At 42.5% G+C, this 19,618-nt stretch overlaps 1 protein-coding gene across 1 annotated transcript in view; it reads left to right on the forward strand.

Moving 5' to 3' along the window:
- The window catches only part of srrm3 (serine/arginine repetitive matrix 3), a 632,220-nt gene that overhangs the window by 588,322 nt on the left and 24,280 nt on the right, over positions 1 to 19,618 (forward strand). The window contains exons 12-13 of the mRNA XM_068007973.1: positions 3,100 to 3,349; positions 15,438 to 15,784. Coding sequence (XP_067864074.1) covers positions 3,100 to 3,349; positions 15,438 to 15,784 — 597 coding nt within the window. The remainder of the gene's footprint in view (positions 1 to 3,099; positions 3,350 to 15,437; positions 15,785 to 19,618) is intronic.

Consider the following 19,618-nt stretch of genomic DNA (forward strand, 5'->3'; position numbering starts at 1 on the left):
CATCATGAACATGGATGCAGTGCAGGAAGAAGTTCAATGCTTTGACACGAATGGTCAAGGTGAGTGAGGCCAACTGTTAAGTGGCGTCTCCTACCAACTGCACCACGAGCTGCATCCTCTGCACCATGCACTACACCCCCATCAAACACATACCAACAAACTCTTTCAATCAGTACTCAACTCTTCCAAACAGATGCTTCCACTCACCCTCACACATTATCACTGTTGCAAGCCACTCACCCACAGCTCATAAGCCACATACACTGGTAGCTATTCAACCATGACAGGCACATCACCCCGACATCCTGCAGGACACTCACCGACACACTTCTCACTTTCTTGCAGGAGTTAGTGGCGCATAACAGGTGGTAACAAGTGGCAGTGCCATTTAACCCTTGAGCCTGTTCCGCCATTCAATGAGGTCATGGTTGATCTGTGACCTAACTCCATATACCTGCCTTAGCCCCATATCCCTTAATACCCTTGATTCACAGAAATCTATCAATCTCAAATTTAAAATTGAGCTGGCATCAACTGCCGTTTGCAGAAGAGCGTTCCAAACTTCTCCCATCTTTTGTGTGTAGAAGCATTTCCTTACTTCACTCCTGCAAGTCCTGGCTCTAAATGTTAGACTGTGTCCCCATGTCCTAGTGTTCAAGCATAGGAGACCTCCAAAAATAAGTATAAATGCATCAGTAGCCAGAAGCAATAATCCAGCAACTAACTTGTAAATCCTATGTGGTCCCTTTAAATAGCACTGGTGGGGGGTCCTCTAGGCACTTTAAGACATGTTTAACTGGTCGTGGTTAAGAGTGGAGTTGAGTGGAGCGTTAAGTGCCAAAATGGTGTCTATCACTTTAATTCAGCATTGTACACTGATCGAATGCATATTCTCCCTACTTTACACGCTGCCCTCATTTGTTATCTGCACTTGCACTAAACCCTTTACAAAGATGACGTCTGGCGCACAAGCACATGCATCCCAGGCGCCATCTTGGACATCCGTGAGGCTGCGTAGCGCCGAAACAGTGGGCGCTATACGGCCCAATTTCTAGCCCTACATTTTTCACATGTGGTCTCTTTCCTCATTTTTGCATAATATCCATTTTTCACTTGAGTGAGGAAATTATAGACCATTGTAACCAAATCCTAAAAACCAATAATTTATCTATAGTGTATTAAAACCTTTCTGACTGTGCCCACTTCCTATCTACAATGCTTTGCTTCCGGTTGTCAACTCTTTCCATTATAAATTCCTATGCCCTACTTTATAATGGAAACTGCCCATGTAAACTGCTCAATAGTGGTGTTTACACCCTCTTGTTAGTGGTGGTGCTGTAGCACCTCCGATTTGCATCTCCCGTCAGCTCAGCCTGTACTGTAGAGTAACTCCCATGCTTTGCCCAACTCTGCTTCCCAAATTGCTGTAAGTTTTACTATTTAATAATCATATAAAATCAAAGTATTATATAAAAGGACAGAATGTATGACTTTAAAATGGGGATTAAATTACGTCGGCATGCCCTGGCCCAATTTTACCTGCCATCTGACCCCACTTCACCTAAAGACTGCACTTGATCTTGGCATATGCAACACCAGGGGCAATTGACTAGTAATAGTGTAAAATTGAAATATCATATAAAAATAAGGACAGATTCTGACTTTTAAATCGGGATGGAATTACATCCATGCGTCCCTGGTCCAATTATTCCCAACTCTCTAACCTTTCTTCATCTGAAGACCATACTTGGTTTTGACTCCCTGTGCGCAATGCCACGAGGGATCAGCTAGTGATATATTAAAATGTCTTGCTTTTTTGCTCACTTCCTGTAAGTCATGCTTTCTTCCTATAACACATTCCCCATCACACTTTGTTGATAACGCAGCTGTTGTTATCAAACAGGATATCCCCCCCTCTCACTGTGAGCAATGCCATGGAAGATCTGTTGTTATTCATTGATAAAAAGGTTTCAGCTGCAGTTTTGGGGAAATATAACATGAACTCAACTTTGTTGAGGTAAGGAAAAAATAAACTAGTAAAGCATAATGCAAGGGTGCAAGTACCAGGGGACACAAGGTAAACATATTCAGGTAGGAATCTGAGGTTGAAGCTCTATAGCCTTCTGGTCAGGCTGCATCTTCTTTGTATCAAGATCTCTGTGGACTGAATTGTGTTATACCCTCCCCTCTCCCCCACGATCACAGTGAATGGAGAGAAGAGGCTGGGCGGGGCTTAAAATATGCGGAGACAGAAAACAGAGCAATACAGTTACACGTTTACTCGAGTTACACTGGGTTGTTGGAAAATACAACATAGCTAAATGCTCACGTCACAACCCTGGAGTCACAGGTTCAAGTCTCGGAAGAGGCCGAGATTTGACTTTGGCAGTCACACTTATCAGTTTTCTGATTGGCTCTCAAGCAAGAAATGTCTTAGTAGCAGAACATTGCATTCGAGCAGAGAGCGCTCCCCGTAGAGAATGTATGTGGTATTGACCAGGGGCAAGTGGTCAGCTGGGAAAAGTAATGTCAACTGCACCTTATATTTGGGGAGTGGGGAATTTTTAACCTAACCCGCCCGGCAGGAACAGGATGGATTCAGTTCAAACGTCTGTTTCACACCCCGTTGAACTCAGTGGAGTGTAAACTCGGGCAGGGTCTAAAATGGGCGTTCGACCCGAATCTGCCTCATTCCTGCCAAGAGGGCTAGGTTCAAATTACCCCCATGGAAAACTAATTGACTGAAAGGTATCGTCAATCGTGAGTGCGTCAGCTCAGCTGGCAATATCTCAAATGGTCTCATATAGGCCAAGTGACTCACGCTGCGTTCAACTACAGCCAATAGGACAGATTAACTAGCCCAGTGTTGGCTCAAAAAATTGAGACACTACAAAATATACGACTGAAAATCGAAAATGTGCTAGAATTGTATTAATGAACTTGCAGTGAGCTCCCTTCAGAATTTGAGGGTGGGCTAGATGTTTGGATTCTTCATCGTCTAAAAACGGATCAGGGTTGACCTATTGACCAAGTGTTGGAACTCAGTAATGGACCTGCTGCTCCCGCGTAATCAGCCACTCGGGTTTACTTGTTTTCCAGCTGCCACAGCCCGTCATCAGAGCGCAGAACACCACACGCCAAGAACAAGCGCAGTGCTGTGCCCAGACAGAGCCCCAAGAACGACACAAATGGGCGGAAGCCATGTTGCGCTCGATCCAGTCCCAATCAATCCCCTCTGCGAGCCCGGCACAGCAGATCAGTGACTCCCAGGCAGAACGGACACAAGGGAGCTTCGTGGAACGGCAGACACAGTCCAAGGCACAGGCACCCTCCAGACAGATCACAGGATGTATGTAGTCTTTTCCTTCTCTTCTCTGGTTTTCCTTTCTCTCTCCCTCTCTCTCTTGCTCTCTCTCAATGTTCTGGGAGTTCTAAAGCCAGTTTCCTATCAGAATCTTGTGTGTGCTCTCCATTCTCCACCATTGTTTTCTATTTCTCATTTCCATCTGAACAGCATGTGCAGTTCATTAAACAATGAGAATCATTTGTAGTAATAAAGCGCTAGACTGTTGTAACCCCAGATTCCTACAAGCTGCAACTTAGCAGAGAATGCTACAGTTTAGTAGACCCCACCCACCCACCCAAATTGCATCCCGCAGTTCTGGAATAATGTAGGTTGAACTGGAGATAATTTCATTAAACCCTTCAAGGCCAATTACATTCAATTGAAGTACTGTTAGAATTGTAGAGAAAACAGAGATTAGGAATTCCGAAGTAGTCCTAGTCAAAACAAATGAAATGTGAAGAGAGATAGCGTCTCAGTATTCATATTTCCAAGAAACCGTCTCCTTTTCCATGAGCTGCTAATTTGGCTTTTGCAACAGCAGTTCAGCGGTGAAGAGGTCACGCTCTCCTCACACCCCCTCTGGCCACGGGTTCATGTCCTCTGTGGAGGAAGCATAGAAGTCTGGAGAGGCAAGCTTAACCCAGGACACCGTCTCTACAGCCTTGTGTTGTGTGGAAAAGTACCAGCCTCATCTCGGTGCAAGGGAGGCAGGGGTTACGCGGACTAGTGCTTGATGTATTCCATTATTCACATACTATGAAACAAAATACAAGAGAAACCAGCTGAAGGCACATGATAGTGAATAAAGGGAGTCTCCTGGGGCTACAACTAATAGGGTAGGCATTGGTTTTTCCTCATCACTGCCACCATTTTGAATGTATTGATACATGCGGCAGCAACAAATTGTGAAGTGGCATTCTGCACCAAATGTATTGCAACATCTGGGCTAGCGGGCAGATGTGTTTTCTTACTGGGCACACGACAGATAATACTTTATTTGATGATATTTACTGTGTTCATGGCATAAGACATAGGTCGATCGTTAGGTGTCACTGGTGCACATATGTTTGTAGACTTGTACGGGGCTGACCATCACCAGCACTCTTTACCAAGTAGCTCGATCCATTTTGTTCTTCTGGCACAACTGCCTTCCTATATTTATTCTCTGGGTGTGGGTGATAATCCTGCAGCCCAGTCATTTGATTATTAACTGAGATGGAGATGTAGCAAATAGGCAGTGTGGTGGCTGGTATTCCAACACGCTGTGCCACACAGTATTGGAATCTTCAGTATCGCCCGTGCCATTGTAGAGGGAAGTGCCAATCACAGGCTAAGCATTTCCCCACAGTCATGGAGAGAGGATCAGGCAAATCATGCCCTCAAAGGTGGCATTGGTATAGGCCTGGGACCAAGGCCAGTGAGCCTGGCCTGGGAGCAAGGCCTGGGAGCAATTCACTCCTGCCTGCAGTATTCCAATTTATAGATTTATTAGTCCCTGGTGCAGTATCCTTTATATTATCTCACTAGTACCAATAAATCACTTGTGCAAATATGTTGTAGATAGTCATTGATAGAAACTATTGCTACACACACATTATATAACAGCTAACCCTGGTGGATAGGAACACAGAAACAGAAAAGATGACCTTAGTCCATCTCAGTCAAAAACAAAACACACCATTCATTACCTACTGTATATCCCTCAATTAATTTTCTTACCAAATGTCAAGTCCCTCTTAAAACTACTGCTGTAATCTGGATCAACCACCTCCTTGGGCAGTCCATTCCAAACATTCAGCACCCTCCGTATCCAACAGAGGGTGCGCTGCACATCAGCTGCACAGTGTTTTTGTTGTAGTTCTTTGCCACTTGGTTGGAAGATGATGACTTTTATACAGTTGCTGTCTCCCTGGAAGGTGCTAGGTCAATGATCGCCAATTTGCTCTCCTATTTCAGCTGTCTTTCTACAGTTCTTCTGGCACACCTGATTTACCCCTGAGTAGTTGAGTTCAGTCTAGTTAGAGCTCTTGAGATTCAGATTGGTTTGTTCCTTTTGATCAAAAATAATTTTTTTAAAATCCCCCTGTGCATCTGCACCTCCACATTCTCCACTGTCATGGTGGGTAACAGCAAAGCAGCCTGTGTGCCTGGAGCCACAGTGATAAAGGTAAAGTTAAAAACAATCGTTAATGTACTGGTTGGTCTGATGGAGCAAGTGTGGGTGGCATTGGTGGAAAATGCACCTCGATTCCATGCTTTTGTTCAATTTTTTTTTAAAGTTATATTATCTCTGATAGCCAGCACCAGGTGTCAGTGCATCTCTCACACTTGAACTGCAGCAAGTGTGAAACCTACACAGCGTGCAGCCCCCTCCTCCAGCCAGTCTCCAACTGCTCGTCAAGATTCAGACATCACTCAAATCAAGGATTTCAACATAAAATTAAACAGCACAGTTTACACATTGATGCAATAGGAACGCATTGAGGCAGAAAACTATAACTGGCTGTTGTCTGATTCGAGGCCCACTTTGCAAGTCCAGGACCTTACAGTTGTCGGGCCTGGGAGTTGCTAAACAGCAAAATAGTTGAATGATTTTCTTACCAGAGTTTGGTTCACACTATCCCATCTAGTCATGGCCAATGTTTAACCCTCCCCCCTCTACCTATGCACCAGTAGGACTGGTCAGAATCGATCATTCCAGACAGAATGAGGCTCAGTTTAACTCTACTCTGCTGAAGATGGTCATGTCAAAACACAATCCCAAAATACTGCACTCTGATAGCCAGTAACAAAGTGACGTGAGGCTAAGACTAACAAAAAAAAACAAAGCAGTATTTACACAAGTGCAAGAAATCTGCCTGCTGGAGAATTGTCCAATTGGAGAATTGTCAGAAGCTCATTCCAGCTGTTGTTACTTAGGAGAGTGTTAAACCCTGCATGGACCTCATCAGCTAAGGTTGCCACTTTCTGCCAGGTCCAGAACCTGGACAGGCTGTATGATGGGTGTGGAATTATGGCTCGAGTCTGATCTTTGCTCCACTGATTATAAAAGTTACCCGAAAAACGTACTAACCAACATCTATTTATTGGCATTGAGTACAAAAACAACAAAGTCATGCTAAACCTTTACAAGTCACTGGTTAGGCCTCAGTTGGAGTATTGTGTACAATTCTGGGCACCACACTTTAGGAAGGCTGTCAAGGCCTTGGAGAGGGTACAGAGGTGGTTTACCAGGATGATACCAGGGATGAAGGACTTCAGTTATGTGGAGAGAATAGAGAAGCTGGGATTGTTCTCCTTAGAGCAGAGAAGGTTAAGGGGAGATTTAATAGATTTAATAATTATGAGGGGTTTTGATAAAGCAAATGAGGAGAAACTGTTTCCTCTGGCAAGTGGGTCGGTAACCAGAAGTCATAGATTTAAAATCATTGGCAAAAGAACTAGAGGGGAAATTAGGAGAATTTTTTCACACAGAGGGTTGTTAAGATCTGGAGCACACTGCCTGAAAGGATGGTGGAAGCAGATTCCATAGGAACTTTCAAAACACAATTGGACATGTATTTGAAGAGGATTAATTTGCAGGGTTATGGGGAAAAAGCTGGGACTAATTTGGACAGCTCTTTTAAAGAGCCAGCACTGGCACAACTGGCTGAATGACCTCCTGTGCTATAAGATTCTATGATTTCTGCATCCTGAGTGGAAAATCCGAGTTTGGTTCCAAAAAATCAGACTTCTGCCACCTAGTTTTCCTTCTAGAAATTTTCAGACATCCCACTCAAAAACTGCCTGGTTCAAAACTAGACTGGTGCCAAACTGATCATAAATGAGGGGGGCTGAAGCGATGGAGGCAAATCCACTTTGCCTGTTCCAGCCAACAGGAGTAGTTGGAGGCAAAATTTTACAAAAAGGGAATGATAAAATTGGGAATCAGCATGGGATTAAATTGAACCAAAAAAGGATCAGTACCTTTCCTTTTCCATCAAATAGAGTGTTATCTGAAACGTATCTGTCCATTTTATTCCCTTATGCGTCGCAGGTAAGGCGATAGTTATTGATTGTTGTGAGTGATGTGCTTTGAATCTGTGTGGCTCAGCCCATTAAGGACTGATGCCCTTCGCTGATACACTGCAGTTTCCAGCTTTAACCTGGGTGGTACAGCGAAAACATTCACAGGGCGTTAAAGTTTTATAGATTTCGCAAACCGTGAAGTACAAACATTCATTATAGCTGCTGCGAACACCAGGGACTGTCTGCATCTCATGTTGCCGTGGTACTTGCAGCGAGTGTCCCCATGTGGCTCTGGTGTGCCAGAAAGCAACACAAAACTTCAGTACGATCCTGACGGTTTAGTTTTCTGGACAATACTGACCGTCCCCTCAAAAAAATTAGGACATGTGGCAATATTAAGATATGTGTTCCTCTTAATATACCTAACTGAGATGTTTCAAACACTACTGTGAACATTAAATTGAAAGTAGCTAGTCCTATTTGTCTATTGCGTACACTTGTGAGTCAGTTCCTTCATGCGGCAAGCTGAACATGGCCCTGCCCTTCACCCTGCATGGTACAAGACTTGCATGCATTACTGTGGGGTCAGTACGGTTTTAGTTTCTTTTACCTAGTCGCTATTTAGCACAATGTTATTCATCCAAAACCAAATCCTACACAAACCAGTCATTACTGCATTTACAAAGAAGCATAAACAGCAACTGTGAGGAGGTCGTCAATATTTCTCTGTAGAAATTAATGTGCATCATTCAACCCGACTTACTGCATGGATCCTAGGCAGAACAGACTGACTTTGTTAAAGTGCATATTAAAACAATGATTTTTGAAAAAACATCATTCTCTGTGCAGGCCAACGCAAGTGGTTTACCCGTTTTAAACCATGTAATTTTAAAGGAAATCAAATAGAAATTTCCTACAATTGTTTTTAATTATAACGCATTTACTGATCTGAAAAATTGCATAAAGAAAATTAGGGTCTGATATTCTATCATTAACCTGACGTAAATCAATGTACTCTCTGAACCCCTAGAGGGAGTTGTTTCTGGAATGTCAGCATACCTGACTTGGGATTTTTTTTTAAATATAGCCAAATATAAGATTTATAAAATCACATTAAACTTTTATATGTAGTTAATTTTTAATGTTTGCTCACAGTAATTTCAGCTTTACAAATCTGCATTGGGAAATAACAGGCATGACAGCAGAGTGACCATGATTCGAAACTCACTCCTAACTTGGTGACCAGTGAGTTAATTGGCCATTCCTGCTTGTATCGATATAGAGCATGGCTGGCCAGGGCACATCCTCCATCTTTTCAGTTTTACTGACTGAAAACTTGTTGAATACGCTTCATTAAAACTCTCCAACAAATTGATTCACATAGTACAAGAAACGTCAAAGTCATTTTAATCCAGACGTAGTTCATTGAATCATTGCGAGTAGGTACATGATATGGGATAGATGGGTTTAACTGATAACTCAGAGCCTGTATTAAGACGGGGAGCACAGGCATTAACATTACATTCAGGGGGTGAACATGCACTAAACTAAAAACAGATTAGAAAAGGCCTCGCCAATTTCCAATTTAAATGGAATCTCTGTCCTCTTGCCCATTGTACAGAGTTAAAATGGTAATATCTCAACATACATAAAGAGCAAGAAGCATCACGGTAAGGAGCCTCCACCTTAGTGAGATAATCTAGCAATCATAGGCCCCCTAATATGACTATATAGTTAAGTGACCATGAAGCTGTCGGATTGTAGCTAAAAACCCAACTAATGTCCCTTTAGGGGAGGAAACCAGCCGTCCTTGCCCGGTCTGGCCTATAGAAGCATAGAATCATAGAAGTTACAACATGGAAACAGGCCCTTCGGCCCAACATGTCCATGTCGCCCAGTTTATACCACTAAGCTAGTCCCAATTGCCTGCACTTGGCCCATATCCCTCTATACCCATCTTACCCATGTAACTGTCCAAATGCTTTTTAAAAGACAAAATTGTACCCGCCTCTACTACTGCCTCTGGCAGCTCGTTCCAGACACTCACCACCCTTTGAGTGAAAAAATTGCCCCTCTGGACCCTTTTGTATCTCTCCCCTCTCACCTTAAATCTGTGCCCCCTCGTTATAGACTCCCCTACCTTTGGGAAAAGATTTTGACTATCGACCTTATCTATGCCCCTCATTATTTTATAGACTTCTATAAGATCACCCCTTAACCTCCTACTCTCCAGGGAAAAAAGTCCCAGTCTGTCTAACCTCTCCCTGTAAGTCAAACCATCAAGTCCCGGTAGCATCCTAGTAAATCTTTTCTGCACTCTTTCTAGTTTAATAATATCCTTTCTATAATAGGGTGACCAGAACTGTACACAGTACTCCAAGTGTGGCCTCACCAATGCCCTGTACAACTTCAACAAGACATCCCAACTCCTGCATTCAATGTTCTGACCAATGAAACCAAGCATGCTGAATGCCTTCTTCACCACCCTATCCACCTGTGACTCCACTTTCAAGGAGCTATGAATCTGTACTCCCAGATCTCTTTGTTCTATAACTCTCCCCAACGCCCTACCATTAACGGAGTAGGTCCTGGCCCGATTCGATCTACCAAAATGCATCACCTCACATTTATCTAAATTAAACTCCATCTGCCATTCATCGGCCCACTGGCCCAATTTATCAAGATCCCGTTGCAATCCTAGATAACCTTCTTCACTGTCCACAATGCCACCAATCTTGGTGTCATCTGCAAACTTACTAACCATGCCTCCTAAATTCTCATCCAAATCATTAATATAAATAACAAATAACAGCGGACCCAGCACCGATCCCTGAGGCACACCGCTGGACACAGGCATCCAGTTTGAAAAACAACCCTCTACAACCACCCTCTGTCTTCTGTCGTCAAGCCAATTTTGTATCCAATTGGCTACCTCACCTTGGATCCAATGAGATTTAACCTTATGTAACAACCTACCATGCGGTACCTTGTCAAATGCTTTGCTGAAGTCCATGTAGACCACGTCTACTGCACAGCCCTCATCTATCTTCTTGGTTACCCCTTCAAAAAACTCAATCAAATTCGTGAGACATGAATGTATGTGACTCCAGTCCCACACCCAACGCAGTTGACTTTTAACTGCACTCTGAAGTGGCCTAGCAAGTCACTCAGTTGTATCAAAACTGCTACAAAGAATGGACTGCAGCGGTTCAAGAAGGAGGCCCACCATTACCTTCTCAGGGCGACTAAGGATGGGCAATAAATGTCGGCCTTGCCAGCGATGCCCACATCCCAAGAATGAATTTTTAAAAAACTAAACCGACAGAGGTGTGAGTCCCTTTCCAATATTTCAGAAGTTGGAATTGATAACAATTCTGAAATATTAGTGCATGTTCCTGTGGCATCACTGACCAATCCCAACCCCTTTATTTATATAACAACTGCCCCAGTTTGTTTAGTTTTCACATTCAATAGGTGTGTCGGCTATTAACCCTTTGAGTACTGCGTATTTTATTACCGGAAAACCAAAATAAATTCAGTTTGCAGAGCGAACCACCATTTAAAGAGTGTGCTTTGTTACTTGCCATTGTTTTATTGTCAGCACATGGTATTTTTAATTAAGAGAGGAGAAATCTTGCTAAGATCAGCAGAGATCCTGCTTCATTCATATACGACTAGGACAATCCTAGGAAGGAAGAGTTCGTGTAAAAGGAAAGGGGAGACACCATGGGCTAGATTTCCATCGTCACTGCCTGGGCAGTCATAGGATGGGGTGGATCGCAAGCTCTTTGTAGAAGCTGCCTGTCGACTTTCAACGGAATGAACTTCAGGCAGCTCTATAATGGGCGAGCTATCCGCCCTGTCACATCACAGCCTAGACAATGGAGACAGAAATCTACATGGGATTTACACCTTTACATAAAAGCCTTTCCCCCCTTGTCTGTCCGCATATCCTGTTGCAATCAAGGCTCAGTAGAGTAACAGTTTCGACCCCATGTACCCAAGAACCCAGCACATAATTGGCTCTCACACACGCAGAGTTCCACACATCTGTTAATGGGATCCGTGTCAGGGAGATCTGATAGTCTTATATTTGTTGGCTAGAGGTAAGGGGAACAATTGTTGACGAAAAAAATTTCAAGCAGTCCTCAAAGGGTTAACGTGCCCGAGTACAGATTATCTACGGGGTGTTCTGGTTGTGTCGCCCATCCTCTCATTGACAGCTTCCTTTCCTGCTCTGTGTGCTCTTTGTTCCCCTGTGAACTTTCCCTTGTGTATATAATCCATGTGCACTTTCCGTTTTCCTTAGCCAGTTGTCATGTAACGTTACTGCACTGCATGCGGTTGGACTTTTTATGTTTAACGAGAATTTTTTTTTCCTGAGCATTTTGCGAATGAAACATCGTGGCTGCAATGTTTGAGCATAAAGAAAATTAGAAGGAAAAAAAAAAGCACTTAGCAGCAAGTCAATGGCACATTACTAAAGAGTCACTGTCTCTTTCCCATACTGCACTCCAATGTGGAGAATATTGTTTTCTTTTATTATTGCACTCCTCTCAATGGTTGGAAAGGTAGGTATTTATCTGCCTTAGCACGCAACACATCTGGAGATGAGTCTGTTAAAGCACCCTGGCTTGAAGTTAAATCTTATTTGATTTTCATTTTCTAGGTTTATTTCTTTGCTCTTTTTTAATTTTTTGGTTGTTCTGTTTCATTATAAAATCTTCCAGTTAGCCCCTGCTCTGGATCCATTTTCTTTTTCGACCTTCATGTTCTGTAGAGTTGTTAAGATGCATACCTGTGTGTTGTTTGTAGCATTGATCCATGAATGATGCCTTTTAAGTCATTTTTCTTTTTATTTGTTTTTTTTATTTTGTCAGTAGCTGTACTAACATATATGGTGTCCCTGAATATAGTGGCTGTTTGTTCTTCCCTAGCTATAGAAAAAAAAGAGAAAAATCGGGGGAAAAAGGCCATAATTTACGTATAAGGTGTGTGGGTCTTTTGCCAGTTCCCTTGGCAGAATTGATGTTCTAGTGGTGTCCTTCTGTTCCCTGCTTGGGGCAACTTTGCATGGTCATATTCTAGAGATGGAATCAATTTTTTAAAAAAGGGGGGAGACGAGATTAAGATTATAATGAGCATCCCTCATAACCTTTGACCTTTAGCCTCCATTTTCTGGATGCTTTTTTGAAAATGTGCCGCCTGAGGTTTGTTTTTTGGAAATGGAGTCACTTTGTGCTCACCATCTTTTACCGTTCCCATTCAGAAAATGTAATATCCACTTTGTAAAAGTGATAACCAAGGGGGTAATTTTTTCCTCAGCATCTTTTATATCCATCCTCTTTGAATGTTTGGGGAAGCCCATAGATCATTGATGGCAGTATTGTGTAAATGCACAGTCAGTTGTCTCCTTTGATACTTTTTGTTTCATTTGAATTTTGTATTTTGGCTTCACAATAAAGTCATAATTAGGCTGAAATCAAATCCTAAAACAATAGCCTGATGGAATTTTTTTAAATTAAGGAAGTATTAACCGGACAAGTTGACTTGTGTGAAAGAAAATTTTGGAAGAGTATGGTTTTAGATCTGTTTTCAGGGTGCTAACCAGAAGCTTGGGTTTACTTAGTCTTGCAATCCACAATTAGAGTTTTACAGGATAATTTATCTGATTTCTAATCATTCTGCACTCATGCAAGTTTGAAAACCTCTTAAACATTGAATGAATTGGCACAAATTTCCAAACTGTGACTTCTTTTAAAGGAAGAAACTTAGTATACAATATTTAAGAAAATCTTGGAGTGACTCTATGCCACAGTATATTGATGCTGTTCAAAGTCCCAACAATTGGCTATCAGTCCTCCACTTATCAGTCTGATCTCACCCATGCCATCAAGGGTAGAGAAGGAAACACCAAGCAGAGGTGGCTCACCTTGGGCTGCTTTCATGCGCCCCCTAGTGGCCAGTTAAAGTGTGGCATCTGACCGAGGCCTACCAGCAGGTAATCCCAGCGTCTCTGCTATTAAGTTGTTCTAAAGTGGGGGGGAGGGGGGAATTTGATGGGAAATAAATTTAAAAGCTGCTGCTGTGATAATTTTGGTGTACTAAATTATCCATTCAAAGGTTGCCAAGTGTTACCTACATTTTATATTGGGCTTTTCATAAGTTCATTAGCAAAATTGATTTTTTTGCTAAATATTTGCACTGCGTTAGACACATTAAATGTGCACACTATAAAAGTCACCTCTGATAAAAAGTAATTTGAGTTTAGAAGTCTATATCATAAAAGGTTTGAGCTAACTGACAGTCATTATTATGATGTAGTCATTATTATGATAAAAGTGATTATGATCCACTCATCTGATGGACCTCAAGTAAATGCTTGGAGACTTGAGGTGTGTGTTATTTGGGTGTCACAATATCCTCCATTTTAGGATGTGAAATCAGGTCACTTACAATGGACCACAATGCAAATATGTCCAGGTGAAAGGCCCCAAGAAAACATTCCAGAAAACCGACTATGGTTAACAATCACAGGCTTAAGACCAGAGGTGACCAACCCTCAAGCTGGCCCCAGTTAAGTGTGGTCAGATCTCAGCATAGCCACACTTTTTTCCTCTATGAAGCGCCTTGGGATGTTTTTATTTACAGTAGAGGCACTATATAAATGCAAGTTGTTGTTGATGGCGGTGCAGAAAAATGGCAACATCTTATCGCAAAGAGGTTAATCTCCTAGCGGCTGCACAGTCTCGTTCCCACTTGTAAGAGGGTTGTGGGGAAGGGCCAAACTAAACAGAGAAAAAAAAAGAGAGACTGGTTTAAACTAAATCAATATAAACTCTGGCGAGAAAATAGAGATGGGGCGTGTTTTTAGAACATTATCCTTTCCTCTCCAGGCTTGGGGGGGAAAGATGTCAAAACCGAAGGAATCTGAACAATTTCAAGCCACTTCCCCTGAACCAAACTGCAAAGCACAAAACTCTTGAAGCTAATTGACACTTCAGAAATGAAAACTGAAGGGGGAAAAAAGATATATTTTTGGACACTCCTGTTCTTAACATCAACTCTGAACCTTGTCTTCAAAAAATCTGCCCTTCACTGTGCAACCCTGAAGAGTGCTAAAGGTCACAGAGGCTGGGAGAGGCTCATTCTCTGCATTTAAGAAATAGTCAGACATTCTGCATTTCACCTTGTCTCCTATAACCTCCTGTCCTAAGCTTTACAGGTAAAATCTGACATTCCACGTATATATATTTTCCTTATGCGGAGCGGTAGCCCAGAGACCCCGGACTGGCCTTATTTTAGTGCATCAGTACTTAGGCATTGTAGCAGTTGCATTATTGTAGTATTAATAAATTCCTTTGCACATTCTTAATTTCATACATTGTTCATATTTCACTACTTGGAAAGGGCTTTTTTGTGTCTTTTTTTCTCTTGCATTTTGTGACTCTAATGATGCACTTATGTTGCCCCGCTTTTCCCTTTTTCCTCACACCTTACCTACTAATGGAGGAAATGCTACCTGATTGGTAAGTGTATGTTAACCAAACGGGGGTACAAAAAAAAACATTAATAATCTGGGTCGCTGATGACAGATGAGCAATTCTCTGCAGGAAAAAGCACAAAAAGAAAACAGAGTATTATTCAGAGGGTTTTGTTTGAGTGATAATTAATACATTTGTGGATTTTTTTCAATTTTTGCCTTCCATTTCTGTGCTGTTCAGTCAAGTTGTCTATCTTCACCTTGTTTTTTTTTAAAAACCAGGAATTGTAAGAAAATTTGTCCTTTCCTCAAAATACAGCAATCTGTTGAGCTCACTTTTTTTTAATTTATTTATTCTTCCATTCTGTTCCTTCTTAAACTTCGGTTGACTGTTTAATTTTTTTTTCCCATTCCAGGTTTTTTATTTTGAATTAATTTTTGGTTTGCATGCAAAATCTTGCATGAGCTGCACTGTAGAGGACTGTGTTAGATAAACTATTGACATAGGCTGTGTCTTAGGGATGTGGCAAGAATTGGAAGATGGTACTGTTTTTTTTGGTCCGGAGTCTCTTTAAGGTTAACCTTTCTCTCCTGCTGCAGAGCGCGGACTCCAGGTCATTGTCCCCAGGAGCAGAGCCCAGATCTGCATCGACGTCTCCCAAGGCCAAGGACGCCAAGCACTCAAAGCATGGGTCCAGGAGCTTCAGGTCCAGGTCTCCGGGTCACAGCAGGAGATCCTCCGCCGAGGGCAGGCATTCAAAGCACAGGTCAAGGTCAGCATCCGCACATAGGGGCTCAAGCCGACGGAAGTCGACCTCACCAGCTCACAAAGAGTCTTCACGCTCTCCGAGCCAGTCAGACTTCAGCAGTGACTCTGCAGAATCTGCCGGCAGTCGCTCACGATCTCGCCATGTGTCAGGGCGGAGTAAAAGCACACGGTCAAAGAAGTTAGTCTTCTGTTATTTTTTCCAATCTTTGAAAGTACTGTTTTTCAGCAACTTCCCCCTTCCACCCCGCCTTAAGTCGCTCACTGCTTCCTCCTATTGTCATGCTTAATGTTTCCCCTCCAAGAACCTTGGAGTCCAGGTCACCGACCTCTCCCTGGCCACCTTCCGTGCCACTGTACTAGTGACTGAAAGGAAGTGTAGTTCTGCCCACTTTTCAATCTCTTCCACGCACATCCATCCACCCCACCCCCTCAAAATGAGACACTTCAGGACCGGTGGAACGTGCCACATGAGTTCAATGCCAGCCCAATTGGTGAATTCGGATCCTCACAGACACAACACAATTATACCTTCATTCACTGAAGTTTTCTCATGGCCTTGCAAATGACCTGAGTTCTGTCCATGTTATTTCTGTTCCACTCTGGGCAAGAGATGACAGCACAAAACCAACTTAGTCAGACAGGTTCTAGTAGTTGACTGTGGCAGTTATGCAACCAAGGGTAGTATGAAAAGTTCAAGCAGAGATGTCACATCAGGTTACAGTTCCTGTCCTCTCAAGCATTGCTGCAAACTCGAGTACAGTTGTGAGGAAAAGTCCCTTCATGTTGTACTCGTGCTCTATTTTCCCAGTTGGCGTATCACCCAAAACTGTATCGATGTGAGCATTTATTTCTGACTGCACACACCAGGATTCAACCCAAAGGTCACTCAAAAGGTAAAGGCCCAATCTTTCCTTTATTCCACCCCAGTTCTTCATTTTTTCAGTTTGTGCCTGAATTCTTGCCTTGATAACGGCCAAGGTAATGATTTAGGCTTATCTATATGAACCTTCCTTAACTGTGAACAAGAGAAAGGCTGAGGAGTTTGAAACTCAACCAATAAAGCCTTTCTATACAGCCTTCATACAAACTTCCTGAGATGGGATGGGGGGAAATACTGATATGATTATAAGAGGTATTTTTTATTGTATGTTTGGCATTGATGCAAAAGTCACTTGCCTTGTTTCACAGAGAAAATGCAGCCCTTGGCTTTTTTTTTGATTGGTTCATCTTACCATCAATCACTTTGAGGCTCATGATTATGAATTGAATGGCAGTCAGTGACTGTACTTCAGGGAAGAGATAGGCTGAACAGAAGTGAGGTAGAACTAGGAGGTCACAGAAAAGACGAGGGCTTGTGCACCATCCTAAGTACAACAAGTTCTTTATTCTGAGCTAATCTCAGTATAGGAATTTCTCGTAACACCTAGTTTTAAAAAGAAATTTAAAACTAGTACAAAAGCACAGTCTAGGAATTGCGAGTTCAACACCATCCTGGTGCTGGAAATCCCCTCCTCTTCCTATAAATCATAAGTTGCATTGTACAATACTTCAGTGCAGTACTGAGGGAGTGCTGCACTGTCGGAAGTGATGCCTTTCACATGAGAGATAAAACCGAGATCCCGTCTGCCCTCTCAGGTGGACGTAAAAGCTCCCACGACAATGTTCGAAGAAGAGCAGGGGAGTTCTCCCCGGTGTCCTGACCAATATTCATCCCTCAACCAACATCACTAAAGAACAGATTATTTGGTCATTTATCTCATTGTTGTTTATGGAATCTTGCTGTGCACAAACTGGCTGCCATATTTCCCTGCGTTATAACAGTGACTACACTTCAAGAGTACTTCATTGGCTGTAAAGCACTTTGGACATCCTGAGGTCGTGAAAGGCACTATATAAATGCAAATTACATCAGAGCAGGAGTAGTTGAGCTGTTCCGCCATTTAGTAAGATCAGGGCTGATCCATACCCCAACTCTATTTACCTGCATTTGCTCCATATCCCTTGATACCCTTGTGTACTAAAAATCTATCAATCTCAGTCTTGAAAATTTCAATTGACCCCCAGCATCCGCAGCCTTTTGGGGGCAATAATTCCACATTTCCACTACCCTTTGTATGATTTCACTCCTGATTTCACTCCTGAATGGCCTAGCACTAATTTTAAGATTGTGTCCCATTCTGGATTCTGCCGCCAGAGGCAATAGCTTCTCTGTATCTACCCTATTGAATCCTTTTATCATTTTAAACACCTTAATTAGATCACCCCTCAACCTTTTGAACGCAAGGGAATACAACCCAAATTATGATGAATCTTTATAAAACTCTGGTTCGACCACAACTGGAGTATTATGTCCAGTTCTGGGCACCGCACTTTAGGAAAGATGTGAAGGCCTTAGAGAGGGTGCAGAAAAGATTAATAGAATGATTCCAGTGATGAGGGACTTTAGTTACGTAGATAGACTGGAGAAGCTGGGGTTGTTCTCCTTGGAACGGAGAAGGTTGAGAGGAGATTTGATAGAGGTATTCAAAATCATGAAGGGTCTAGACAGAGTAGATAGAAAGAAACTGTTCCCATTGGCGGAAGGGTCAAGATCCAGAGGACATAGATTTAAGGTGATTGCCAAAAGAACCAAAGGTGACATGAGGAAAAACTTTTTTACACAGCAAGTGGTTAGGATCTGGACTGCACTGCCGATGAGGGGGCGAGGGGGGAGGGGGTGGTGGAGGCAGATTCAATCATGGCTTTTAAAAGGGAACCGGATAAGTATTTGAAAGGAAAAAAATTGCAGGACCACGGGGTTAGGGTGGGGGAGTGGGACTAGCTGGATTGCTCTTGCATAGAACCGGCATGGACTCAATGGGCCAAATGGCCTCCTTCCATGCTGTAACCTTTCTATGATTCTATGATTTTCTATTTCTATGCGACCTGACCTCATAATTTAACCCTTTAAGCCCCGATATCATTCTGGTAAATCTGCGCTCTACCCCCTCTAAGGCAAATATATCCTTCTGGAGATGCAGTGCCCAGATCTGAACCCAGTACTCCCAAGTTCTTTTAGTCATTCATTCATTCTTTCTTAAAGTTACATCTCATAGAGCAGATATCCTATAGGATTAACTGCCTTAGGCATGAACCATTCTCTACACCTGTGGTGCCTCACTGTGCCTGATGTGTGTGGCAACTTTCATGGTTGCCTTAATTTCTAATGGCCTGGTATAAAATTGATGTCAGCATATGGACATTGGATAGCACAATGGGTCAAAACACAAGGGCGAATTCCTGATCCCGTGTTCTCACCATAGTGCTCAAAATGTGCAGAATGGAGATAAAGGGTCAGATTTTGCTGGAATGGGGCATCTCGCAGCCTGACCTGTTAGTTAGACTTGTTCGTGCATGTTTAGGTTTAGTTGCTGGACATGCGAGCAGGTAACGGCAAGGCGAGGGCAACAGGAACCTAGGACCTTAGTGAACGATGGGACCAACAGTGTATCTCCTTAACCAATGAGATTTAAGGATTGAGCAGTAAACAGAGAAAGGACTGAGAAGGGTGAATTGGAGTGGGTGAATTCAATGTCAAATCAGGTAGAGAAGGAGAAATGGAGGGAAAGAAAGATTGGATTAAGAGAGAAAAAAAGAGTCAGAAAGTAAAAGTAAGAAAAGAAAAGTAAAATTTAAAATTTGACATTTTTAAAATCTCCTAAAACAATTCACAACCTGAAGGAATGAAACTCCACACTTATAATTAATTGTTCACTTTCTGGGCCAGGAAGGTTGATTGGCAATCATTAACAATTATCATGTCATTATAAAGGTACTTACGCTGTTAATTACTAGACTTAACTTTCTGTGGCGAGTTTAACGGGCAATTAATTCGCAAATGCAGCAACTTCATGAAAATCACGGCGAGGTTAAGCGCGAGATGCCGTTTTCGAGAAGCTAACGGCGGAGCGGCGTGAATTGGCCATCAACTTGTGGCGATTCGCAATTCACGGGATATCTCTTCCTCGCCTCA

The sequence above is a fragment of the Heptranchias perlo genome, chromosome 28 (assembly GCF_035084215.1).
Source record: "Heptranchias perlo isolate sHepPer1 chromosome 28, sHepPer1.hap1, whole genome shotgun sequence".
Classification (NCBI taxonomy): Eukaryota; Metazoa; Chordata; class Chondrichthyes; order Hexanchiformes; family Hexanchidae; genus Heptranchias; species Heptranchias perlo.